Source organism: Panthera pardus, unplaced genomic scaffold, assembly GCF_024362965.1.
Source record: "Panthera pardus isolate Hobbes unplaced genomic scaffold, ASM2436296v1 HiC_scaffold_20, whole genome shotgun sequence".
NCBI classification, from domain to species: domain Eukaryota; kingdom Metazoa; phylum Chordata; class Mammalia; order Carnivora; family Felidae; genus Panthera; species Panthera pardus.
Genome location: NW_026526766.1, coordinates 73,144,578 through 73,172,079, shown reverse-complemented (window position 1 = coordinate 73,172,079; position 27,502 = coordinate 73,144,578). Strand labels below are relative to the sequence as shown.

At 48.2% G+C, this 27,502-nt stretch overlaps 1 protein-coding gene across 3 annotated transcripts in view; it reads right to left on the bottom strand.

The window, feature by feature from the left end:
- The window catches only part of RGS3 (regulator of G protein signaling 3), a 139,680-nt gene that overhangs the window by 100,903 nt on the left and 11,275 nt on the right, over positions 1 to 27,502 (bottom strand). The window contains exons 2-6 of one of the 3 annotated variants that reach the window (XM_019454093.2): positions 22,783 to 22,963; positions 6,705 to 6,755; positions 4,554 to 4,612; positions 3,417 to 3,514; positions 2,361 to 2,429 (exon numbers count right to left, since the gene is read on the bottom strand). In XM_019454093.2, the coding sequence (XP_019309638.2) occupies positions 2,361 to 2,429; positions 3,417 to 3,514; positions 4,554 to 4,612; positions 6,705 to 6,755; positions 22,783 to 22,900 (395 nt within the window). In that variant the 5' untranslated portion in view covers positions 22,901 to 22,963. Of the gene's footprint in view, positions 1 to 2,360; positions 2,430 to 3,416; positions 3,515 to 4,553; positions 4,613 to 6,704; positions 6,756 to 21,085; positions 21,253 to 22,782; positions 22,964 to 27,502 lie in introns of those variants that run through there. The other 2 variants (XM_019454097.2, XM_019454094.2) reach the window with 2 other exon arrangements.

Genomic DNA, 27,502 nt, shown 5'->3' with positions numbered 1-27,502 from the left:
AAGCTGGCGGCATGAGGTTCCTTCAAGAACTTGTGTAAATGCACATCCCTCATCCTGCCCATGAAGATTTGGACTGAGTCCATCTGATGTGGCACTTGGGAACCTGGGTTCCTTGCAAGCATCCCAGGAGATGCTGACGCATACCTGGGATTAAGAACCACCGGCCCTTAGGAGGAAGCCCATGAACCAAAGAACACCTACAGAATCATGTGATTTGGCTGACATCAACGCTTCGTCTTATCTCTAGCTGGTCCCTGCTTTGTACTTGACCCTCCTACAACACCAGTGAGTTTGGCGATCCCTCCCCACTCTTGCCCTGCCCTGCCCTCTCTACTCTGCTGGTTTTCTTCTGTCCTTTTGTTCGTACCCCAGGAGGCAGTATAGTGTTAAGAGTGAGGACTCTGGGGTCTAACTGTCTGGGTCCCCATCCTGGCTCTACTCCTCACTGGCTGTCTGACCTTGGGCAAGAGACTCCCTTTCTTCCCTTCAGTTTCCTCTTCTGAAGATGTAAGGCAAAAACATACTCTTCTTAAGAGTTAAGAATTAAATGAGATGACGCACTGTCATCTCCTGGCTTGTGGTCGACACCCAGTAACTGGTTGGTCTGGTGAATCAACGTGATGCCTTCCTCCTTACCCACATCTCCAAGTCTCTACCAGTGATCCTCTCAAGAGCAGGACAGTCTCTGACTGACCCTCTGTGTCCCCGGCATCTAGAACAACGCTGCCACATTGGTACCCAGGAAATGGCAGCTGAAGGAATGAGTCCTACAGCACCATAAGCCCCATTCCATGAGAAAAAGTAAATGCTCTATTAAAAGAAATATCCTTCATTATGAAGGTTGAATAAGGCTCAATTTTGAAAAGCATACCAGCTATAAAATAGAAGATACTAAAAAGCATTCAACCCCAGGGGTGCTTGGGCGGCTCAGTTGGTTGAGTGTCCAACTCTTGATCTCAGCCTGGGTCCTGATCTCACAGTTTGTGGGATCGAGCCCCACATCAGGCTCTGTGCTGACAGCATGGAGCCTGCTTGGGACTGGGATTCTCTCTCTCCCTCTCTCTCTGCCCCTTCCTCTCTCTCTCAGAATGGAGAAGCTTAAAAAAAAAAAGGGCATTCAGGGCACCTGGGTGGCTCAGTTGGGTAAGCATCTGACTTCAGCTCAGGTCATGATCTTATAGTTCATGAGTTCAAGCCCTGCCTCGGGTTCTGTGCTGTCAGCTTGGAGCCTGGGGCCCCTCCCCCCACTCACTCTGTGTCTCTCTCTCTCTCTCTCTCTCTCTCTCTCTCTCTCTCAAAAATCAATAAACATTAAAAAAAAATGTTTTTAAAGCATGCAAGCCCAAAATAATTTTCTAGTCTAAGCTGGTGAGTGGAGCTGATTTTTATTCACCAAGCTACTTTTTCGGTCACCAGTTGGTTCTATGATTACTCAACAAATGCTCTGGTCATAGGGTCTCCCAGATTCCTTGGGCTGCACCAGGTGGATGAACCCCTACTGCTCACAATGGGCCATGGCACTCAGTCCACCTGCTCTCACCGCCTTTGTCTGGAAGCTGACTCTCCCCGTCACCCAGCTCTCCTCTGCTGTGCTGTAGGAAACCCCATGCTGGTGAAAACATCCGGCCTCCTGTGCCCCGGGCAGCAAGACCAGCCTGCTTGGACTCTCCTACATAAAACCTCTGCACCTCCTACGCTGCCTCGTCGTGGCAGCCTGAGCCCAGCATGCATATCCCTGCCTCCTCACCTTTGCTCATGCAAAACCTTCTCTCCTCGTCTTATTGATCTCTGCCCCAAGTTCCAAATCCCATGTTTTCCATGAAGCTTTCCTTGATCACCTCAGCCCACGATGAACTTCCCTCTTCCTCTTCCCATACTTACTGTCCTTATTACTTATTCATTCTTTTATTCGTTCAAACAATATTTACATAACATCTGCGTGCTAGGCACTGGGTACAGCGATGACTAAGAAAGAAATGGGCCTGTTTACCTAGGAGCTTTGCTCCTGTGGAGCTGAGCCTGTGTCTATTGTTACTGTAATTTGTATCTGTGAAGCACCTGGCGTCCCTTCCTGAAAGTGGGCACCTGGAGAGCAGAATCCACATGGAGGCTGGTGGCCAACCCAGTGTCTTGTCGATGCCAAGGGCACAGCAAATGCTTTCGGACAACGCGATCCTTAGCGTCGCCTGGAGAGACAGGGACCCAGGGGCCGGCAGCCTCTCAGATTTAGCGTTGCCACTACTACTCATTCATCCAACAGGTATTAACCGAGTCCCCGCCGTCTGCTGGCCGCCCGGCCACCGGCAGCCACCCGCGGGCTCACAGCGGGCTCTCCCTTCCGGCTCAGCACCTCCCCTCACCTGGAGTCACCTGCCCTGTTCCACACAGTGACCAGAAGGCGCTTCTGTTCATCTTCCTCTTGGACAAGACTGCAAAGCAAACCAGACGGCCAGCGTGTTAGTAGGGCCGAGCTCCAGGCTAGACCCCTGGAGTCTGTCAAGTTGCAAAATTTACCAATAACCTAAACACAACCATAAGGAGCTGGTTAAGGAAGCTCAAATGCCAGTAGCGTGGGAGGTCGGTATTCACATGCACAGAAGAGTTTACATTATATGGTTTGGGACAAAAGGGAGGTCACCGTGGAATACTACAGAACAATTCCATTTTTTCGTAAACACCTACACATCCCCAGACATACACACCCACACAGACTCAAAGATCTGAAAAGAAAGAAGCCGAGGCGTGTCATGAGTCGTAGGGCTTGGGGCGTCTTCTCGTTTCTTTGTTTATGCTGGCCTATTCTTCTACCATAAGCAAAATTACCTCGTGTAATTTGAAAAAAAACAGAATAATCTTAACTTTCACCAACAAAATACGAAACGTCCATTTCCTTCCCAGGGCCCCAGAGTTCATGGATGGGGGAAGAAATAATAATAACAGTAGTAGTAGTAATAATATTAAACAGCAAGAGCGGACACTGTGTTACACTGTCGCATTTACACCTGAGCTCTCTGAGGAAGGTAGTGTCGTAAGCCCATTTTACAAACACGGAAGCTGAGGCTCAAGGAAGTTAGCAAATTTCAAAAGGGGGAGGGATCTTGGAAAATTTCTTCTACTGAAAGAGAAGGCTTGGCCCGAGGCATACTGGGAAAATGCATCCTCTCCAGGGGCTGCCAGCCTCAGGCTGGGCACTCTGGCTGTGAGAACCAGCCAGGTGACACCTTATCACCGTGGACCTCGCTGCTGGGCCAGGTGCCAGGGATGCAAGGACATACGTGAACAAGAAAACAAAGGCATCCTTTAGAAGTCCCTGTTTTTCTGCTTAGATAGACTTCTAGATTTGGCAAAGAGAGCTGTTTCCAGATAAACACTCCTTCCCTCTCCTCTTGAGGGCCTGGCTTGCCCCAGACTCTTACAAGAAGAAGTGCTCGTGGAAGACCGGCTCTCTGCAGTCTAGAATGGTCTGCGTCTTCTGGCGACGGAGTCGATGATTATCTTCGGGGATCAAAGAAATCTTGAATTGGGGAAAAGTAAGCGTGAGATGATTACTTGTGGGACACAGAATCACAAAAGTCCTGCAGCGGACTCTGCACATCTCCCAAGTGAAAGGCTTCCCAGGTGTCCTTCAAACCAGCCTCTGCAGAGGACAGAGGGGAGTCCTCAGTCAGATGCTGGGGAACAAAGAGAAACCCCAGCCGAGGCACTGGAGTCAGATGCGGGGACAGGTCCCCGCAGCCGGCAGCCACAGGCCCAGCCATAGATGGGGTATACCTCAACTGGCTCTACTCTCCCTCTAAGTGTGGGCCTCTCTTATAAGTTCCCAGCAGCTGCTAGGTGCTCCCTCACCAGAGGCTCCAGGTCGGCCTCCACTAAGGCCCCAAATCCACACTCTCGCCCTCTGGCTGCCCTTGCCCTGCCTCTGCTCCTGCCCTGCTCCTGACCAAGTCCTTGCCCACAGAGGCCCTGACCAGGCTTTGGGGAGAACATGGAAGGGTGCATCAGGGCCGGCACCTGGCATCCCAGCTGCACACTCTGGGAGGCGCCTGGCCTTTGGTTCTGGCTGGAAGTAGGCCCTCCACCTTTCGGGGCCTCTGTCTTCACTACAAGGGCCCCACTCGGATGGATCTTCTAGGCCTCAGAGACACTCCCTCCCCTCCACCACCCAAACCTGCTGCCTTGCCTCCGGTTTTGCCAGGGAGAAGTGTGAAAACGTTGCTTGTCATGAGAGGGCTTGGGATTTTCTGTGGATTTCCATCACCCACACATTCACGGTGCTCACCCACGTGGATGACCAAGATCACCTATAAGATAGATTCCAGCTCTGGCAGGAAGGCTTAGGCACCAAGCTGGGCGAAGGGAAGGGCCTATCCTAGCTCAGGGCCTCATCACTGGCCCTAATAAATGCCTACTGACCAAAGAGTGAGGCGGTCGCTGCCACTTCGAATGGAACCGGGCCCACAGATGTGCTGAGACCTTGGGACTCAGACTAGTGACATAGTCCCTTACCGTCCCCCATGCCACCAACCCCCACCCCCACCTCCAGCTCAGCATACCTTCACGTAGGGATCACAGATGCCAGGCTCTTTGCTCATCAGGCCTTTGCCTTCTATAACTAAACAGAGAATGAAAATATTGGGGTGAGTGGGTAGGAAGGATTATTACTAGCCCCTACCATGTATAACAACCACTGGCTATTAACCCCTCTCTGGTCTAGTCCATTCCCACCATCTCCCACACGCAGCCGGCACCCTCAGGGTGCACTCAATTCCTTGAATCTTACAGTTGAAAGAGAACATAAAATTTATTGAGTTTAACCCCTCATTCAATGGGAAAGATGAGACTACCAGGGGACCCAGAGACTGTAAGAAACTTGCCCAAAGTCACAGAGTAATCAGAGAGATAGGAATCACACAGCTGGGTTTAGATCTGTATCTCCTGACTCCCAGTCCTGTGCTCCTTCCTCCACATGAGACTGCCTCCCGGGATGGAGGGGCCAGGCTGGAGAGCTCACTCTGCCCCGTCAGCTGCGCTGTGGCTGGTGGACAGTGTAACACAGCAGGCAAAAGCCTAAGTCCAGAGACAGCCTGTGGGTCCACAGACCAACGCAAATGCCAACTCACCACTTATGAGACAGGAGAGCTTGAGCAAGTTGCTTTGTCTCTCTGCAACTGAATTTGCGATTAAAAAAAAATTTTTTTTTTAAAGTTTACTTACTTATTTTGAGAGAGAAAGAGCAAGGGAGCAGAGGAGGGGCAGAGGGAAAGGGGGAGAGAGAAAATCCCAAGAGGGTTCTGCGCTGTCAGCACAGAGCCCGATGTGGGGCTCACGCTCACGAATCGTGAGATCCTGACCTGAGCCGAAACCAAGAGTCAGACGCTTAACCGACTGAGCCACCCAGGTGCCCCTGAATTTGCTATTTTTTAAAGGTGGAGTGATAATAAGATAATGATTAGCGATTATAACATCTGCTTCATGTGGTAGTGGTGCTGGTTACATGAGAGAATGTATCTAAAGTGCTTAGCAGAGTCTCTGGCAAGCAAGGAACTGCTCAAGGAAGGTTTGCCAAAGGAAAAAATCGTACTAAATAAAAGCCAGGGGCAGGTGGGAGGTGAGGAGCAAGCCTGATCTCGAAAGCGAGCACAGCCCATTTGCCTGAGGTCTGCAGAAATCAGGCAGCAGGTCCGACAGAAGCAGAGCCTCTTTGCTGTTTTCTTCTCTGTTCCTTTTGGGCTGGGCCCTGGGGTTTGGTTCCAATGGGGCTCCCAGTGTCTGAGGCATGAAGCACATGAAGTCAAAGGAGAGAGAGGAACAGGCTGGAAGGGATGAAGAACTCTAAGACTGGGGTGAAGCCAAAGCAAACGGCGCAGGACAAATGAAGTGGCGGAGGCCAAGATGCATTTTGCAAAATCTGTTTGCACAGCTGTTGTCAGGCTCTGGTTGGCAAAGAACCCCCTTCTGCCGGTCGTTGGGAACTTCACCTTGGGCCCTCCCCAAGGCCAGGACCGGAGGACCCCAGGCGCCTGCTGGTCTACTCTGCCTGGTGCCCAGCTACTGTTCCTGTGTGCACCCTGCCCCTCGAGGGCGTGGGCCTGGGGGGCAGGCTCCCCACCTGAGGAACTCTTGGGTCTCCCTGGCCCCCAGAGCAGGTGGGGCAGACATGGCTGCTGCCCCACTGCACTTCTTGGACAGCCCAGAGTGACACAGCGCAGTCAGAGCTGCGATAAGGACACAGAGGGGGAAACAACATACTCAGGTAGGTCAGGGGGTGATTCCCGGAGGGAAAAAAAATGAAGCAAAATGAGCCTTCCTTCCTGAGTCTTAATGATGATGAAGGCAGGCATGTATCTTGCAAACTCAGAGGGAGGGAGAGCTGTTTTTCAAAAGACATTCAAAAAGAAGGCAGGCTATTTCAGACACAAGAAGTAGTGGGTACAAAGGCACAGAGGCATGAGCAAGCATGATGCCCTCAAGGGGGACACAACAGGAGGTGGAGGGAGATTTTAACAGCAAGAGCCACAAAGGCTGGAGAGACAGGCAGGGCTTGCTGGGCTAAACAGAAGAGTCCAGGCAGCAAAGGCCATGGCAGAAGCTCAGTAAGAACTTGAGTGCTGGATGGAAGGACAAACAAATGGATAAATGGACAGGTACAGTGTAAAGTCCTCTGCGTGGCATTTAGGACCTTCATGGCCTGGTCCCATACTCACTGTGGAGCAGCAGAACCCGGTCCTGAGCATCGATCGACAGCTTCAGCTGACCTAAGGAAACAACAACAGAAACAACTTCACCTCATCTCCTCGCTGGGTGAGAAATGGGGTACAGAGATGGGAATGTTCTTTTGTTCATGTGAAGCAATTCAAAGATCCATTCAGTCCCTGGGTTGGAAGGGAGCTCAGAAGCCTCTTAGTTCAGCCTCCTCAGAACATCAGAAGTCCCTTCTGCAATACACCCAGCAGTGGTTCTCCAGCCCAGGCTTACACCCCTCTGGTGATGGGGAGCTCACTACTTCACAAGGAAGTCCAGGCCAGTGCTAGAGAGCTCTCACCACTGGGACAGTTGGAAAAGTTATTGCATCCACATCATCACAAGCCTAGATTGGAGAGTTAAGGAGCCTGGGCCTTGGTCAAGAGTCCATGGGGGGGGGGGTGAAAAGGTGAAGGGGGAGGTCAGGGAAAGCCCTGCACCGTGACAGACAGTTAGCTGTGTTCTGGAAGGGCAAAAACAACACAAGGACAAGGAACAAATGATTTGGGGGGAAAGCAAAAGAAATGAGATCAAGCGTGGGCAGAGAATTCCTTCAAAGTTGATGCTATCACCTTCAGTCATTCCACAGAACCCTGATCTCCCTAAAGAAAAAATAAGGAGGCTTTCTGTGGCATTGACATAGAGCTACGCTACTCAAAGTGTGGTCTGAGAACCACCAGCATCAGAAGCATCTGGATGAGAGTTAGAAATGCAGACTCTCAGGGCACCTGGGTAGCTCAGTCAGTTAAGTGTCTGACTCTTGACTTGGGCTCAGGTCATGATCTCAGGGTTCATGGGATTGAGTCCCGTGTTGAGCTCTGTACTGATAGAGTGGAGCCTGCTTGAGAATCTCTCTCTCCCTCTCTCCTTCACTCTGCCCCTTCTGCCCAAAAAATAAATAAACATTTTTTTTAAATGCAGAATCTTAGGCCCCACCCCAGGCATACTGAATCAGGATCTGCAATTTAACTAGATCCCCAGGGAGGCACAGGTACATTAAAGGCTGAGGAGCCCTGGACTAGAGCTCACCAAAGAGCCTCTGAACATGTCTATAAGCCTGGAAAAGACCCTCTTAAGCAAGAGACAAAATGCAGAGGCAACAGGGAAAGAGATAACTCTTAACTCCATAAAAATTTTCAATGTCCATTACAATTAAAGATATCATAAACAAGGTTATGAGAAAATACCATAGAAAAATAGACAAAGGTCATGATCTGGAAATTCAGAAAAGACAAAACAGCCAATAAACATACAAGAAGATGCTCAACCTCGCAGAGATCTGGGACACGCAAATTAACAAAATACCATTTCCCATCAATCTGCTCGGCAGGTCATTTAAAAGATAGATAATGTTGGGGCGCCCGGCTGGCTCAGCTGGTGGAGCATGCAACTCTTGATCTTGGGGTTGTGAGTTCGAACCCTATCTTGGGTGTAGAGATTATTTAAAAATAAAATCTTTTTTTTTTAATAAAAAAAAACATTTTTGAATCTTTTTTTTTAGAGACTGAGAGAGCATGCGCAAGAGGGGGACAGGGCAGAAGATGAGAGAGAGAGAGAGAGAGAGAGAGAGAGAGAGAGAGAGAGAGAGAATGAGAATCTTAAGCAGGCTCCACACTCAGCGCAGAGCCTGACACAGAGCTCAATCCCACAGTCCTGGGATCATGACCTGAGTGAAACCAAGAGTCCAGATGCTCAACCAACTGAGCCATCCAGGCACCCCAAAAATACAATCTTTTTTAAAAATTAAATTAAAAATAAAAGACAGATAATGTCAAACGTTGGTTAAAAATGTAAGAAAACAGGTACTATCACACCCTGTTGGAAATGTAAATGGAGGATAATTTCTGGCAGCATTTGCTAGAATTTAATTGTAAATGTCCTTCAGCCTAGTAATTCTACTTCCGGGTAACTGTCATAGACAAAAATGCACACATGAGCACAAGGCTGGCTCTCCAACACTGTTTAAAATAAGGAATAACTGGAAACACCTGAAATGTCCATCAATATGAAAATGGTTAAAAAAGCTATGTCTAGCTGTGCTATAGAATAAGGGGGCTGTTATAAAAAATGGGGGGCTCTGTATTTCCCAGCATCGGAACATTGTTGTGATAAGTGTTTAAGAGGAATAAGCAAATTGCAGAACAGTACAGATGGCATAGGGGTGTGTGTGTGTGTGTGTGTGTGTGTGTGTGTGTGTGTGTGTGTGTGTGTATGAAATGAAAAACAGGGATCACCTCTAGGGAAGGGACAGAATTAGAGGGAGGGAAGTCAAGAGGAACTTAAATCTATCACTATTGTTGCTTCAACAATGCAAATTATATGAACTATCGCACTTCCATAATTAAAAATAAGAAGAGGGAACACGGAGAGAAGGGAAGGAGGGAAGAGGAGAGGGGAGGAAGAGAGGGAGGGAGGGGGAAATGTAAACATAACAGAAGGCCCAGGGCTGGAAAGCAGGGGAAGAATCAGGAGCTGGTTTTTCCCCCAGCTTTTCTAAATTTTTTTAAAGACAATATAAAAACAAAACAAAACATTAAGTCATCCTCACAGATGCCCAGTGGTCCTTCAGCATGGACTGAGGAGAGGAGGACCATACTCCTCTTCCTCAATGACGTGCTGAAAAATTTCCCCAGTCCAGTAGACTCTTCTTAGAACCTCAAAAAGCCACTGAACTCAATCCACCCAGTGGACACCACTGGGGAGGCAAGGAGGATGCGGCAGGGCCTCCCAGCCTGCAGCAATCCCACACATCAACCAGGAAGCCCTTGCATCCATGACAACCCTGTCGCACAGCCATCAGCCTCTGCTTGATCACCTCTGGTGATAGGGAGCTCACTTCCTGCAATGGGAGCCCTTTTTCTTTTGTGATAACTCTGATGATTCAACGTTCCATCTTATGTTGAGCCAGACAGAAGTGGCCTCTCAGTAACTTTCATTGCCCAGCTGTGGTTCTGCTGTCAGTCTCTGGGCTCTCTCTTCTAGATCTAAAGCCTAAAGTCCTTTCACCGCTCCTCAGTGACATCCACAGTGACGCCCCCTCAACATCCCAACCGTTCATCTCCGGACACGCCCCGTGAAACTGGGACTGTGGCTGGGGCTTGTGCTTTGCTGCCGGCTGGAGGAAGGCCAGGCAGGGTTTGGAAAACAGAAAGAAGGGAAATTGTGCAGCAGTCCCCCGACCACTGTGACCTGGAAACCTCTTGCTCCTCGTACTTTGGGGTGCTGAAACTGCAAGCCCAAGCAATCCAGGCTCCAGGAAACCCCTGATCAGCTCTTCGCCCATCAGAAATTCCCGCTGCTCTCCTGCCCAGGACACGGATCTCAGAAGCCCGGAGGCCTGCTCCAGTTCCAGCCCCGACTTAGCCTCCTCTCTCTGAGAGCCACATTGTCCCCAGTTGTGAGGTGGAGCTAATAACAGGGGTTACTGCACTCGCCAAGCTGTGTGCGGATCAGATAATGCTGAAGGGTGAGGAGGTGAAAGGCGCCAAGAGAACCCATGGTGTTATTAGCTCAAGATCTGAGCAATTATCACTTTGGGGCTCTCTGGGGCTGAGAAATCTCCTACAGAAACTGGGCCGGATCCAGTGTGGGGTGGAAGGTTTTGAAACAGACAAAAATGGCCAGCGGTCACAGATCGGATTTCGTTAACCCAAAGGCAACTCTGTTTAACACCAAACATTTTTTCTGAAATGATTACCAGTGCAAAGCCGGCTTTGGCCCACACACATTTGGCTTTCCGAAGTTGTAAGAATCACTGAGCTGCACAACACCATCACCTATCAACAACCCTCTCCCAGAAATCAGGATGGAGAAGCCTCCCAACACAAGGGCTCGCTGAGTCCATTTGACAAACATTTGCCAGGCACCTGCATGAGGCCCTGAGTCAGGAAGATCTGAATGGCCCAGTGCCCGCCCTCAGGGAACTCACAGCCCAGTGGCTAGGGCAGGGGCAGGGGCAAGGCCGAAAGTGGAGCTGAAGCACAGGACAGGCCTGGAGCAAGGCCGACTCGGACATCAGAGGAGTCTATGCAGCTGCCCTTCCAGATCTTGCCGTGCAGGTCTCCTCGGGGAGGATCAGCATGCTCTGTACCCTGTTACAGCACAGAAACCAAGCCCAGCAGACCAGGCTCAGACCCCCAGCACAGGACACACCCTCCCCCAACCTATCCTTGGGCTCACAGAGAAGGGCAAAATCAAGAACGAGACGACCCCCCCCCCCCCCGCCACATGGCCATGCCTGTCCCCTCTGCTTCTCCCATTCCATCAAATGATTGTGCCTCAAGGGCCCTGAAGTCATCTTACCCAGCCTCCTCAATTGGAAGCCAGAACAGTCATGCCCACATATGGAGGGTGACTTTGCCCTGGGCCCAGAGTAACGCAGGCCGGAACGGGAGACCAGAATCCTGCCCCAACTCTAGTACTCTTGCCTGTATACCAAGTGGGTCTTCTGGAGCCACCAGTGTGCCCCACTGCATCTGTGCAGTGCAACCCTGGGATTCAGGAGCAGAGAGAGACATCAGACACAGGACAAGGTGCCACAGCTTTGCTTGAGAAGCCAAGAGGAAGCCAAAAAGGAGGGCAGGCTCAAAGAAACATCCCCAAGTCTAAAGAAATAAACCACTGAGGGCAGGTGGGGGGTGGGGTGCCTGGGTGGCTCAGTCAGTTAAGCGTCCAACTAGATCTCATGGTTCATGGGTTTGAGCCCCACTTCGGGCTCTGTGCTGACAGCTCAGAGCCTGGAGCCTGCTTTGGATTCTGTGTCTCCCTCTCTCTCTGCCCCTCCCCCATTTGTGCCCTGTATCTCTCTCCCTCTCTCTCTCTCAAAAATAAACGTTAAAAAAATATAAAAAGAGGGGAAAAATAAATAAACCATTGGGTAAAGGGGAATTCAAGGGGCTCCTGGGTGGCTCAGTTAGTTAACTAAAGTTGGCCCAACTCTTAGTTTCGGCTCGGGGCATGATCTCACAGTTCACGGGTTTGAGCCCCATGTCCAGTTCTGCGCTGACAGCATGGAGCCTTCTTGGGATTCTCTCTCTACCCCTTCCCTGCTCACGTTTTCTCACTCTCTCTCTCAAAATAAATAAATAAACATTTTTATAAAGGGTGAGGGAGGGGGGGAACCCAGGCTGAATCCCTGGGTATCTGCCTATCTAGGTAACCAAGCCTTTCACCGGCCCCTCAAATCTCTGATCTTATCAATATCCCCACTTTCCCCCCCGGATCAGGGAGTGGCCTGTGACAGTGCCCGGGAATGTTCAGGCTAAAGGGCCTGAAACCATCCTTATTGGGGTGTTCAGAGGCCCTGGAGACGGCACGCCCCCAATTTCCATGGGCTGGTGTTGGGGACCAACTCTGCAAAGGGTGGTGCTGAGAGGCTGCAGAAAAGCACAGAGCCAGGGCCCAGAGACAAAGGAAGAGCAGACAAGGCCACACGTGACAGGAAAAACACTAGGTAACAGTGAGCTTCGGAAGGCAGAGAGAAGGTACAGGTTCTGCTGGCCCAGGACCCGGGGAGTTCGGACTCACCAGGCCCTGGGGAAAAAGGGGTATGGAACCCAGCTACAGAAATTCAATCTGGCAAACCTCACTCTGTCGAGGACCACAGGAAGATGAACTCTGACTCTCAGAACACAGTCAGGGAGAGACATACTCAAAACACAAAGCAAGAAGATGGGGCGACAAACCACTGCTGAACTCAGGGAGCAGCAGGAACGTGTGCTAGAGGGAGCTCATGGCACCCTGGGGTCTGCAGAGAACATCGATGAGGGGCTTGGCCGGCTAACGTGAAGCAGCGGTCATCCAAACCCCAGTTCACCTCCAAAGCAATTCCCCATTTATGAGCTGTCATGTGTCGAAAGCCACAGTAAAGGGGATGACATCAGGGAAAAAAACGCACAAAGAAGGTTGGGTCTACATGGAGCCTAGCCAGCCGCCAACACTCCATTTTTGGGGACAAGGCTGCACCCCAAGCTGTGTGTACAGGAGAGCGGGAGGCAGTCAACCCTCTCTCTGTGATCCTGGGCTGTGGGACCCACACAGCAGCCTGACGGAGGCTCAGAGAGGGTTACACACGTTTACGCATTTCACTTTCTGCCCCCTAAAGGAGAAATGATAGGCTGCAGGGGTGACGGGGAAATGGGAGCCATCCAGTCTGGGCATGCAGCCCTGTGGAGCATTTCAAGTGTCTGTTCTTTTGAAGACGGAGAATCTTGAGTTCCATTCAGAGAAATGGTCTGGTGCCTGCTGGCAGAAGGAGGCCTGCAGGGCAAAGGGGGCAGGGGTCGGCGGTGGCATAAAGATGATGATGGGCCAATCCAACCCCTCTCCTCTGACTCTCCACTTCCTGTGAGACCCGACATTAACCTGGTTTCCCCAGCTGTTTTTCCTTCCAGGAATAAATGGCTCTGGCCAGCACACATCGGCTAACATCTTCACAGCAACGCCTCTGAGTGGCCCCTGAGCAAAAACCACCCAGCAAAGCCATTCCCAAAGTCTTGACTCACAGAAACGGGAGATAATAAATATTTGGGTTTTTTAAGCAATAGATATTGGGGTACTTTGTTGTGAAGCAATAGGTAATTAATATATACCCAGATTGCCTTCAGTTAGGTAACAAACCTGATCTCAATTCTGAGGCCATTTTTCAATTTTAAAAATTGTTAAGAGGGGCATCTGGGTGGCCCAGTCAGTTGCGCATCTGATTTTGGCTCAGGGCATGATCTTACGTGATCTGTGAGTTCGAGCCCTGTGTCGTGCTCACTGCTGTCAGCACAGAGCCCACTTCAGAGCCTCTGTTCTCCTCACTCTCTGCCCATCGCCAGCTGTCACTCTCTCTCTCTCTCTCTCAAAAACAAATAAACATTAAAAAAATTAAAAAAAATTAAAATTGTTAAGAAACGACAGTTCTAAGATAAATCAGCATATTATGACTGAGGAAACAAAAGTCCTTCCATTTCTGAGGTCCTTGGTTTTCTCAGTAAAGAATTTTGATAGATTCAAGCCATACTTATGACCCATTAAACTGCAAAATCTGGAATTGTCCCATGTTAACCCAAGCCCAGCCTATTCATGAAAATGATTCACCTGCAGAGCAAATGATTTTCTTTTATATACATTCGTGTACAATATCATACATAATATATAGAAAATTCACATTATTCTGCCTTTCACGATTTTCCTTTAGATTTTATTATAATGATTTTAATTCCAAAATTTCCAGTGTCACCACATTTTATGAATTACTCCCCACCCTTATCTATTTCATATTACAGACTTTTTCTCTATAGTTAAATATGTTATTTTGTAATGACGAGCATCTGTTACATCCTTGCTGATGGCATTAAGCCACACGATGAAGTCAATAATTTATTTTCATTCTGTTTTACAGTTGTGTTCATTTCTTTAATTAATTAATTTATTTTGAGGGGGGAGGGGCAGAGAGAGGGAGAGAGAGAATCCTAAGCAGGCTCCACACTGTCAGAGCAGAGCCCAATGTAGAGTTTGATCTCATGAACTATGAGATCATGACCTGAGCCAAAATCAAGAGTCGGACACTCAATTGACTGTGCCACTCAGGTGCCCCACAGTTGTATTCTTTTTTTTCACTATCAAAGTTTTCCAGCAGAACAAGCCTCATTTTGAAAACACAAGAGAGGAAGCCCAGAAGGAACCATGAGCAAAGCGCGGGTTTTGGAGTCAGTAAGACCCGGCTTGGATCCTGGTTCCACCACTGATGATCCTGAATCACTATATCTTCTGTTTCCTCATCTGTACAATGCAAAGAATAATAATAACTCAGCTCTGAGAGGGCTATTGTAAAACTGAGAACTAATGTATGAGAAGCACTTGGCAAACAGAAAGCACTCTCACTGATATGACAAAAGGAAAGATGGAGGGAAGGAAAAAAGGAAGGGAGGAAGGGAGGGAGGGTGGAAGGGAGGAAGGAGGGAGGGATGAAAGAAGGAAGGAAACAAGGAACAGAGGAAGGGAAGAAGGGAGGGAAGAAGGAAGGAAGGAAGGAAGGAAGGAAGGAAGGAAGGAAGGAAGAAAAGGAAGGAAGGAGAGAAGAAAGGGAGAGAGGAAGGAAGAAAATGAGGGAGGGAGGGGGAAGAGATGAAAAGAGTAAAAACGACTCAGAAAAATTAGAAAATACATGCAGGGGACTTCTATTTCTGGAATGACACACCCACTGAGGAAAAATCTAGAAAAGCTGGAGAAAATATTTAAAAGCAGCTTCTTGGAGACACAACAAGACAGAGAGGAACTACAGAGCAGACTCAGGGAGCATGGAGGTCCATGGAATGAAGTTTAATATTTGCCTGGACTAATTCTCTCCTTGGGGTGTTTTCAAATTCCAGAGAGATGACGGAAAGGCCAAGAGGCTGAGCAGAGTTTCTGTCTGCCTCACAGGGCAAGAGGAACAGGAGTTGGAGACTAGGGCCTGTTGAGAGTGGGGTCCTTCTGAGCCCTGACCTTTTGGGTCAGAACCCTAAAGGATGGCTCCCCAGGAACAAATGAACCATGATGAGACAGTTCCTCAGGGCACTGAAGCTCAACTTCAAATAATCCCAACCCTTAACATTACGACTATCCCAGATTTCTAGTCACCCCAAGCACCTGGCAGAAGCAAATAGAGATCTTTTTGCAGGAAGATATCACCCTAGATCTGCACTAAAAAGCAAAATAACAACTCTGTGCCTGCTATTTACAAGAGACATAGCACACTTAGAATGTAAAGAAACAGAAAGACCAGCGCCCTTGGGTGACTCAGTCAGTTGAGCGTCTGACATCGGCTCTCGTGGTTGGTGAGTTCAAGCCCTACATCTGGCTTGCTGCTGTCAGCATAGAGCCTGCCTTGGATCCTCTGTCTCACTCTGTCTCTGCCCCTCCCCAACTCGTGCTCTCAAAAATAAATACACATTTTAAAAAAAGAAACATAAAGACCAACAGAAATAAGGTGGAAAAAGATACACCAGGCAATTCACTGTTCAGCAGAAGAAAGCTGGGTAGTGATGTTAATGTCTGAAAAAGTAGACTTTATCTCCACTAGAAATAAAGAGTAGGCTTCTTAATAATTAAAGTTTCAGTTCATTACTAAGATAATAATTCTAAATGTGTATGCTCTTAATATTGTTTCAAAATATATAAAGAAAAAACTGACAACTATAACGACAGACAAATGTATAACCATAGCAGGAATTTTAACACACCTCTCTTGGTAACTGATAGAACAAATTGGGGGAAAAGATTAGCAAGGATGTTGAACATTTGAACAACAGGGCACCTGGGTGGCTGAGTCAGTTAAGCGTCCGACTTCAGCTTGGGTCATGATCTCACAGTTCGTGGGTTCGAGCCCCACAGTAGGCTCTGTGCTGACAGCTAGGAGCCTGGAGCCTGCTTCAGATTCTGTGTCTCCCTCTCTCTCTTCCCCTCCCGCACTTTTGCTCTCTTTCCATCTCTCAAAAATAAATAAATGTTGAAAAAAATTAAAGAAGAATATTTGAAGAATATAATTAGCAAACCTGACCTAAACCCGACACATACAAAACTACTATGCCTAACTACTGCAGAGCTTTTCTTTTTCTTTTTTGATATTTATTTATTTTTGAGACAGAGAGAGAGCATGAGCAGGGGAGGGGCAGAGAGAGAGGGACACACAGAATCCGAAGCAGGTTCCAAGCACAGAACGTGATGTGGGGCTCAAACTCACGAATCACAAGATCATGACCTGAGCTGAAGTCGGACGCTTAACTGACTGAGCCACTCAGGTGCTGCACAAGTACACACAGAACATTTATAAAAACTGACTATATCCTGATCAATCAAAGAACTAAAAAGACGCAGAGTATATTCTCAGACCAAAATGTAGAATAAAGAACAAGAGAGGCGCCTGAGTGGCTCAGTTGGCTAAGCGTCTGACTCTTGCTTTCAGCTCAGTTCATGATCCCAGGGTCATGGGATCAAGCCCTGCATTCGGCTCTGCACTGAGCATGGAGCCTGCTTGAGATTCTCTCTCTCTCTGTCCTTCTGCTCCTCTCCCCCGCTTACTATCTCTCTCTCAAAGAAAGAAAGAAAGAAAGAAAGAAAGAAAGAAAGAAAGAAAGAAAGAAAGAAAGAAAGAATAAAAATATTACCAGAAAATCCCCAGTATTACCAGAAAATCCCCAGCAAATTTAAAAAATATGCTTCCAAATAATCTAAAGACTTGAGAAAGTAGGACTATAAAAATTGGAAACTATTTTGAACTGAGTGACAAAGAAAAAAACTACATGTCAAACTGGATATCGGCAATCTTGACCCTCATGAAAGTTACACAGGTATTTGCTTTGTGATAATTCACTGAACTACACATTATTTGGAGGAATGTTTTTCTGTGTGTCTGTTATATTTCATAATACAATTAAAAAAAAAAATAGGGGCGCCTGGGTGGCTCAGTCGGTTAAGCCCCCGACTTCAGCTCAGGTCATGATCTCATGGTTTGCAAGTCCGAGGTCCCCGTCAAGATCTGTGCTGACAGCCTGGAACCTGGAGCCTGCTTCCGATTCTGTGTCTCCCTCTCTCTCTGCCCCTCCCCCCTCGTGCTCTCCCTCTCTCTCTCTCTCTCTCTCTCAAAAATAAATACATATTTTAAAAAATTAAAAAATTAAATTAAATTACAAAATACAGCAGATGGGTGCCAGGGTGGCTCAGTTGGTTGACAGTTGGACTCTTGATTTCAGCTCAGGTCATGATCCCAGGGTCATGGGATCAAGCCCCATGTCAGGCTCAGTGCTGAGCGTGGAGCCTGCTTGGGATTCTCAATCTCTCTCTCTCTCTCTCTCTCTCTCTCTCTTTCTCTCTCAAATAAATTCTTAATTTAAAAAATAGAACAGAATTGGAAAAGAGGACGGGCCAGAAACTGAGAATTTCTGAACACTCCCAAGCAAAAGGACCCCAGATGACAGAACAGCCAGTAAATGCTGAGGACCCCGACCAGCAAAGGATGGGGTCCTGAGAAGTAGTTGGAGGAGCTTCCCAGCCAAGTCCAGGAACTGTGTGTCCCCGGCTCAGAGCAGCATGGGAAGCCAGGGGCAGCTGGCAGGGCCAGGTTGCAGCCTCCAGTTCAGGGCCTCACGCACACTGCCCAACACGCTGAGCAGCTAGCTGGCATCTGTTCTACAGAAAATGCATTTGTCATCTCTGGAGGAGTTGGGTTCTAGGCCCAGTTTACATACACACTCCCCTCTCCTGAAGCCAGAACACCTCCTTAGAAGACAGTGTATGGTCAACTAATGTTACTCAAATATGCCTCTTATCGAGGAACAAGGCGCTGTACCCATGCGCATGTGCAGGCACACACACACACACACACACACACACACACAATACATAAACTTCGCCATGTACAATACAGTACTCTCCCTGGAAGGAATTTTGGTGAAACCAATTTGGTGAAACCACCCAGGGGGCGCCTGGGTGGCTCAGTCGGTTAAGCATCTGAATCTTGGTTTCAGTTGAGGTCATGGTCTCGTAGTTCGTGAGGTTGAGCCCCACATCTGGCTCTGCAATGGCAGTGCAGAGCCTGCTTGGGATTTCTCTCTCCCTCTCTCTCCACCCCTCCCCAGCCTGTTCTCTCTCTCTCTCTCTCTCTCTCTCTCTCTCTCAAAATAAATCAATAAACATTTAAAAATTATAATTCCAGGGGCACCTGGGTGGCTCAGTCGGTTAAGCGTCCGACTTCGGCTCAGGTCACAATCTCACAGTTCGTGAGTTCGAGCCCTGCGTCGGGCTCTGTGCTGACAGCTCAGAGCCTGGAGCCTGTTTCAGATTCTGTGTCTCCCTCTCTCTGACCCTCCCCCGTTCATGTTCTGTCTCTCTCTGTCTCAAAAATAAATAAACGTTTAAAAAATATATATATATATATAATTCCAGAGATCCTGGAAAATTAGCTCCCTTTGAATATTTGTGCTCAGCCAGCCATCGGGTAGGCAGAACCTTCATGTGGTTCTACCAGGGCAAAGCCTGCTGATGAAGACCAGGACTACCTGCCATGCTGGGAAAAGGCCAGTGAACCAAGGAAAACTTAGCAAAGACCTTCACGTTAAGAGAGTTCATGCTGGCTACCAAAACTGACTAAATCCAAAGCTTCCAAACCTGGCTGATCATTAAAATACTTGTGTGCCTTCTTAAAATTACAGATTTTCAGGCTCCACCCTAGACCTATGAAGATCCTAGGAATCTGTGTTTTTAACAGACTCGCCAGGTGCTTCTGATAAGTGACCAGGTCTGGGAATCACTGATACGAATCTTCATTCATGAGCAGACAAGCACAGATCACACCGTGCATGAAGAAAATCAGCCGCCTGAAAGAGGGGCAGTGTTTGTCAGGGAAACAGAATTTAAGCAGGAAACAGGAAAGAACTTTCCAGTGTCAACCTGTGTCCTCGGGGAGATGGGAGAGGAGACTGCGTACATTAAGAGCAGGAGGCTCTCCACCCCACAAGGGTACACTCAGGTCACAGTCACTGGTTCCAGTAGAAACCTTCCCAGATAACCATCCGACCCAGCCCTGAGGCCATGGCTGGGCGGGGAGAGGAGGGGATCCACTCCCTGCTGGTCTGGACACTCCCCGACTTCCCAGATCTCTGTCAGGATGATTAATTCAATAGAAGACTATAGACTGATGGTAGGGAATAGTCACGCTGTACCAGTAAAGAAGAGAATTTCTCTTCCTTAATCCAGTAAGGAAGGATTCTAAGACTGTACATACAATATGGTCTCAATTCTTTTAAAATTAAACACACCCCTACATACACTCACACACAAGTCTGGAAGGATATAAAACAAATTGGTAAGCCACAAAGGTCTTTTCTAAGGAATCAGAGTACAGGGGATTTTTCACTTTGTTCTTTTCACTAAGTTTTCAGCAATGAAGCCATCTTACAGCAATAATAATGAGGGGGGGAAAAAAGCAATGAAATATATATTTACTTTTAAATCAGCACACAGCTAAGATAATAGGGCCTCACGGCTCCGTGGCACTTTCCTGACGACCCCAGCTCCACGAATTCAGGTCATCCCAGACACCTCCTTTGTCTGGTAGACTCCCACATCCCAGCAGGGTTCATGGGAATTGGGGGGATTAAATGAGATAAAGCCCTTGACACAAGGCTCGGCACATAGTAAGTGCTGGACAGATGGTGGCTATTTCATTACCCGCATTGTTCCTTCCACCCACCAGACCCGTAAATTCCAGGATGCCAGACCACAGGCCAGTTCTAGGGGTGAAGCCACTGCTTTTTTATCACTCCCTCTGCTCCTAGAGAAAAGGACAGTTTGTAAGGAACCCAGTGTGCTGGCAGAGGTAAGCCTGAGAATAGGAGAGCCCCAGGAAGGGCCTGACTCCCGGAGTGTTCTGTCTATGAAACCTGGGCAAAGTCCAGTATGTTGCAGTAACTGCCCCAACCTTTATGAAAAAAACTGAAAAAATGCTGGACAAGCTGTCTCAGAAGGCTTGAACTCAGGTACCAACCAGTCTGGCTCACTGGGCGACCTTCCTCTCTCTGGATCTCAAGTCTCCACAGAGGAAATATCACCCAAATATCACCCACTCTCCACAGGGAGCTGCAGACCCAGTGAGGAAACGCAGAGCTGTGAAGGGCTGTGTTCCTGGGACAGGGCTGTTTTCTCTATTATGGCTACCTGAAAGGCTGGGTTTGGCCAGGCTGTTGGGGCACTGCTGCCCCGCTGTTATTTGGGGGAACCCAATCCTGCTATCTAGGGGCTTGGGGGCAGGGGCCCACTGCCCATTGCTCTCTACCTCAAGCCCCCAGGGCAGCCCCGGAACCCTCCTGAGAGCCTGGTCACTCCTGAAGAAGAGAATTCTCTCCTACGTGCTGTGAGTCCGACATCCACTGGAGCTTCCAACGCGAGCCCACAAGGAACCAAGGCCACCCGGGCTGACCTGGCACCTGTCCCGTCCCTGAGACAAAGGAAAGAGGATGGAGGAGGCCTTGAGATATAGTAACAAGACCCTGATTTAACCCTGAACTGTTGGCTAGAGGGAAACCCCAGTGGAGCAAACCGGGTCTCTGAAAGATGAACTGAGGCGTGATGATTCCAGCCAAGTGAGGCACAGCCAGCCACACTTAACACCACTGGCCAGGCAGCAGGTGCTGCGCCCCGTGGCTCGCTCAGCCTGGGTCCGTGTGCCCTGAGCTCCTCCTGGGCACCCAAAGGAGGAAGGGGCCAGAGGAGGTACCCGCTGCTGCCAGCCTCACCTATCACGGGGCCGGGGGTGGGGACCTTTCCGGGCGCTGAGCGCAGGGAGAAGCAGCCCAGGCGGCCAGCCATCCCAGGCACTTACCAAAGGTGGTGAGGTAGAAGGACAAGTCCGGGTGGGCACGCCGGCTCCCGAGGGAGACGCGGTGCAGGGAGCGCTCCATGGCGTCCTGCTTCCGCCTGCCAGGAGCGCCCGTAACCCGAGGCGTCTGTGTTGCTCCCCAGTTACCGAGGCAGCAGGTTCACCCGCCCCCGCCCCGCGCCAGTGTCCCGGAGGCGGGAGCGGGAGGCCGGCTGCCGCGCGCGTTTGAATGGGCCGGCGCGCCGGGCCCTGATTGGCCCGCGCAGGTTTGAATGGGGAGGTTTCCACCTGACCGATCAGACGCCGGCCCCAGGAGAGGAGGCGCTGGCGCCCCAACAGCGAGGGCAGCGGCCACAGCGGCAGCCGGTGGCCGTCCTCCCAGCTCCCCACCGCAGCCCTCCCCGAGGAGCCAACAGGACTGGGCGGCCACACCGGGGCTCCTGGCTCCAGGACCGCTCCAGGCTGGAAGTGCCAGCCCCATGTGAGGCCCGCGGCCGCTGGCGTGTCCACGCAGGCGGGCTTGGCCTGCTCACCCAGCTCCCCTAGGCCAGCAATTAGCCAGGTTTGTAACCTGCTTTGAAGCTCAGACCTGTAATCACCGGACCCAAGCAAGGGCAAAAGGAGCATCCTCCCGGCCCAGTGCAGTGGGGTTTGGAAAAGTGTTCATGCTTCAAGCCGCCCCTTCCCAAACTCTGCCCTATCTGCCCCTTGACCCTCCTCTTGGATGAGAGCAGCCTGGCACAGGTCCAGACCAAAGCAGCTTGCTCCAGCCAGCCTCACAGCCACCCCCCCCCCCATCCCCACCCCCCACCTGCAGCCTGGTGCCCTGGAACTGGAGCACAGGCCCTCAGTAGCTAAGGGGACAGAAACACACAGTATGCACAGAGGGTAGGCGCTTTCAATATCCAGAGCCAGGTACCAGGAGGCAGAGGGGGAAGGAAGGTCAGTCCCTGCACTGCTTTGTCAGCAAACATTCATGGAACACCTCCTGGGAATAGTTTCACACCAAGACATCTGCTCTGCAAATCTCTGACTGTTGCTGCTGTAGGAGGGAAAGCTGCTGGTGGTCTAAAAATGGGAGGTGTTGGAAGCTGCCAGATGGATATCTGTGGGTAGGGGATCTACTCAAGACAAGGTTGGAGGATGCAGGAGAAAAAGTGGGGAGAAGAGTTATATGTACTGAGTACCAGGCGCGAGGGGCTGAGCTGGGCAATTTACACGAATCATCTCATTTCATCTTCACAGTGATCCTAGAAAGAAGCAGCTCCACTCTGCCAGGGATACATCTGAACCTCAGGCAGAGAGGGTAGGTGACTTGTCCAAGGTTGGCGGAGCTGAAATTTGAACCCAGGCCTGCCTGCCCAAAAGGCCATCCTCTTATCTGTTCTTTGGCCTCCATGCCTGCCCCATGGCCAACAGCAAGTGTAGGCTGGAGACTTGCCTTCTTGAGGCAGGTAAGGAAACTTGAGGCCACAGGGCCAGCTGGCTACCAGCAGGGAGCAGAAACTAGAGAAGGAGCCCTGAAATCAGCAAACTAGTGGTCAAGTGCAAATGAGTCACATAAAGGCCAATGAATTGTTTGAAACCTGGCATTTTGTGAAGCCCTGCTCTGCCCTTGACCCAACCCCCACGCCACGAGCACTGCCGGTAGCAGGGGCAAGCCTACTCCTCTGGCCCCAACCAATGGCAGATGGACTTACCTGCACCCTGGATTTGAGCATGCCTGATTCTCCTCCTGGCTGGGGTAGTCTGAGTCCAGGCATCCTTTCTGTGCAGAGTGGTATGCTGGCCCTGCCATTCCTTCCAGCCAGGGAACATGGGCAACCTCGGGCTCAAGCCACAGGACGCAGAAAGGACACCGAGGCTACAGGTGTTATAGACCTGCAGGAATAAGATGGGAGCATGAGTTAGGCATAACCTGAGATGTCGCCTGAGAGGGATGCTCTTTCCCAGTAGGAATTAGAAAGCATGGCGTTCTAGAGCCAGGGCAAAGGAAGGTCCACAGGGAAGGCAGAGTGATGTGCCCAAGGTGACAGTGGCCCTTTCGCAGCTCTACCAGGGACCACTGAGCAAAGCGCAGATGCACCCTCAGGAGGGTGGGACCCAGAAGAGCAGGACAGAGTTGCACTATCTGAATGTGGCCTGGGGGTAAAGACTGAAGCCCACACTGGCGCTTCACCCCCACTCCGGATAAAGGCGCACTCAGCAGCTAACCTGTTCAGTTGGGAAAACCTAATGCCATTCTGATCCTGATCTGACCCCTCGAGTGGCACCTTCTCCACCACCTTAACCATCAACAGTAAGGCCCCTTAGTAGAACACTGGACGCGTCCTTCTCTTAAAGGGGGAGGTCACTCTTTTCTCAGGAGAGGGAGAACAGAAGTGAGTGGGAGCCTGGCCGGTGGCACCACAGGAGAAACTGGGCCTATTTACCCACACTACTGTCCAAAGGGGACATCAAGGGGGCACCTGGGTGGCTCAGTCAGCTGAGCGTCCGACTTCGGCTCAGGTCATGATCTCACAGCCCATGGTTTTGGGCCCCATGTCAGGCTCTGTGCTGACAGCTCAGAGCCTGGAGCCTGCTTCAGAGTCTGTGTCTCTCTCTGCCTGCCCCTCTCCCACTCATATTCTCTCTCTCTCTCTCTCTCTCTCTCACTCTTTCAAAAATAAACAAATAATAAAAAAGGAGCGTGGGACATACATAAAGGGTTGTGGTTGTAGCCCTGCTCTCCCCAGGAAGGCAGGGGAAGTTTTCAGACCAAGCTTGTCTTTCTGGCATGCCCTGGGCCCTCTAGCACCCCAGGCTGTGGGCCTCAGTATCTCTCTTACACCTCACACACCCCACACATACACAAGCATACTACAGACACTGTATACACATTGCACACACTCTACACATATACATACCAGAACACTTCCCATGCACACACATACAAAAATACACCACATACACAAATGCACGTACACATACACACCACAAATACACACACTACATGCACACCTCACACATAGATACAACGCACCCTACACACTACAGATGCATCCTTAGCACATACACAAACACAAGCACAAAGTATGTGCACACACACACACACACACCATACTTAAATACACCATATTCACAAACTTAGATTGATTATAGGCATTTTTAAAGAGTGATTTTGTATCGAGAAGAATAAAGATCACTTGGGTTAGAGGGAAGGGACCAAAAGGATTTATCTGGGTACATTTTTACATTAGCTATCAAAGAATTGTAGTGCATTTGAGATATCATGTAGCCCAATATCCAAAACATTTTGAAAATTATAATAAAGGGGACTAGAACTACCAGATGTTAAATGAAATTATAATAATGTAGTACCAGACAGAAGACAAGCAGATCAATAGAAAAGAATAAAGAGTTCAATGATTTTATTTAGAAAACAAGAAAGATTTTTTAAATTAAAAAAAAATTGTTTTAATGTTTCTTTTTGAGAGAGAGAGAAGGAGCATGAGTGGGGGAGGGGTAGAAAGAGAGGAAGACACAGAATCCAATGCAGGCTCCAGACTCTGAGCTGTCAGCACAGAGCCTGACACAGGGCTTAAACTCACGAACACTGAGCTCATGACTTGAGCTTAAGTCAACGCGCAACTGAATGAGCCACCCAGGCGCCCCAAACAAGAAAGATTTCTTTTTTTTTAACTGAAGATTCATTTCAAAAAGTTAAAAGAGGAAGAAACTAATTTGGGTGAAAAAAAAATTTAATGTTTATTTATTTTGAGAAAGAGAGAGAGAAAGAGTATGTGTGAGAGTGGGGGAGGGGAAGGGAGAGGGAGAGAGAGAATCCCAGGCAGGCTCCGCACTCTCAACACAGAGCCCTACTCAGGGCTCAAACCCACGAACTGTGAGATCGTGACCTGAGCTGAAATCAATAATCAGACACTGAACCTACTGAACCAACTAAGCCACCTAGGAACCCCTCAGATGGAAAATTTTTAAAGGAGCAATTAAGTTAAAGTTGAAATTTATTTTAAAAAAAAATAGAATTCAACAAGGGAACCAGAGCCTGATTCTTTGAAAAGACCAATAAATTAGAACTCAGGCAAAACAGGAAAAAACTACAAATCAACAAGTGTAGGAAAGAGAGAGACAGCCATGATACAAGATAAAGGATCAAGGTAATTCTTTAAATTAGAAGAGAAAACCAATGCAACCTCATTCCATAATTTGAAAATCTAGGAGGAAAATGGGTGATTTTCTAGAAATTATTAATTACTGAAATTGATATAAGAATTTGAAATTTTTAGTAGATAACTAACCATATATAAAATACAAAAGGAAATCAAAACTCTACCTGAAAAAGTTATAGAAGACCCAGAGAGTTTTAGAGGTCAATTCTCTAAGACCTTTGAAAAAACAGTTAGTACCTATGTAATTTAACCTGTTTCAGAACTAGAAAAAAAAACTGGAAGATTTGTCAGTGCCAGGTACAAAGTTAGACAAAGACAAAAACCAGCTAAATTTAGCAACAGAAAACTACAGACCAAAGGTCAAAGAGAAAAATATGAGTAGGGGCACCTGGCTGATTCAGTCGGTGGAGCGTGCGATTCTTGATCTCAGGGTTGTGACTTCGAGCCCCATATTGAGTATAGAGATTACTTAAAAATAAAATATTTTTTAAAAAATAAGAGTAGAAATTGGTGAAATACAAAACATACATAGAGGTGCTCTATTAAAAATGTGACAAAACTGAGCCCATATTCTCCCAGTTTTGCCACATTCTGTTTTTTAAAGAAAAGCGAGACATCTCAAATTTTTAATTTAGTATCTACCAATTTTTTAACATGGGCAATTCATTCAAAAAACTGTAAAATATGGGGTGCCTGGGTGGCTCAGTAGGTTAATTGACCTACTCTTGATTTCAGCTCAGGTGATGATCTCACAGTTTGTGAGCTTGAGTCTCGCATTGGGCTCTGAGCTGACAGGGAGGAGCCTACTTGGGATTCTCGCTCTCCCTCCCTCTCTCTCTCTCTCTGCTTCTTACCCTGCCTCATGGGCGCGTGTGCACTTTCTCATTCTCTTTCAAAATAAATAAATATTTTTTAAAAAGAAAAATTGTAAAATATTTTGTAGGCCAAATACAATATGTCTCTGTCCTATAACTAGTTTGAAATCTCTACTAGACCAATCTGATTTATGAATATAGACACAAAATTCCTAACTAAAATATTAGCAAATCAAAGCTGCCAGTATATTTATGATCAAATGGTATTTATTCTAGGAATGCAAAGATCGTTCAAATTTAATGAGCATGTTAGTTCAGAGGTTGGCAAACTATGCCTATAAGTGGACTAAGAATGGATTTTACACTTTAAAATGGTTGGAAAAAATTAGAAGCTTGTCTGTGGCCATAAACAATTTAAAATTTTTTAGTTAAAAAATGAATTTAGGGGCGCCTGGGTGGTTTGGTCGGTTAAGCGTCTGACTTTGGCTCAGGTCATGATCTCACGGTCCGTGGGTTCAAGCCCCGCGTCGGGCTCTGTGCTGACAGCTCAGAGCCTGGAGCCTGTTTCGGATTCTGTGTCTCCCTCTCTCTCTGCCCCTCCCCTGTTCATGCTCTGTCTCTGTCTCAAAAATAAATAAACATTAAAAAAAATTTTTTTTAATGAATTTAAAATATTTATAAAATATATGGCAAATATGTATATATGAATCAAGAAGTCTTACAAATCAGTAAGAAAAATATATAAATGTACCAAGAAACATGAATAATCATTGCACCAGAGAGGCAGTGTAATTGACTAATGGATAAAATACTGGTAACCAGAGACAGAAAAATATCATCCGCCTCCAGGAAGTCCAAGCATTTCTACTGATGAGGCAACTAAGGTTCAGCGTTGTTAACTGTATCAGGTTGCCAAAGCAGTAAATAAACAGTGGAGAAATTCAAATCCAGCCAAAGAATCACTATAGAATGTCATCTTTCATACCAATCCTCCTGCTCAGAAAGGCTAGGTTACAAACAAGGGGGCCAAGACTCCTATGGCTACTGACACATTAAAATTCAGTTCAACCAGGTGCCTGGATGGCTCAGGCATTAAGCATCCGACTTCAGCTCAAGTCATGATCTCACTGTTCATGAGTTTGAGTCCCACATCGGGTGAGCTCGAGCCCCGCTTTGGGTGAACACAAGTCCCACTTCTCTCTCTCTCTCCCCCTTGCTCACTTACACCTTTTCTCGAAATTAGAAAGAAAGAAAGAAAGAAAGAAAGAAAGAAAGAAAGAAAGAAAGAAAGAAAGAAAGAAAGAAGTTTAAAAATATATTAACTAATTAAACTTAAAAAATAATTAAAAAATTCAATTCAGTAGCTAAACACTACTTCATGCTGAGCCTTACACTGAGCTCTGGGGTTCTAGAAGTGAACGAGGTGGAGCATATGA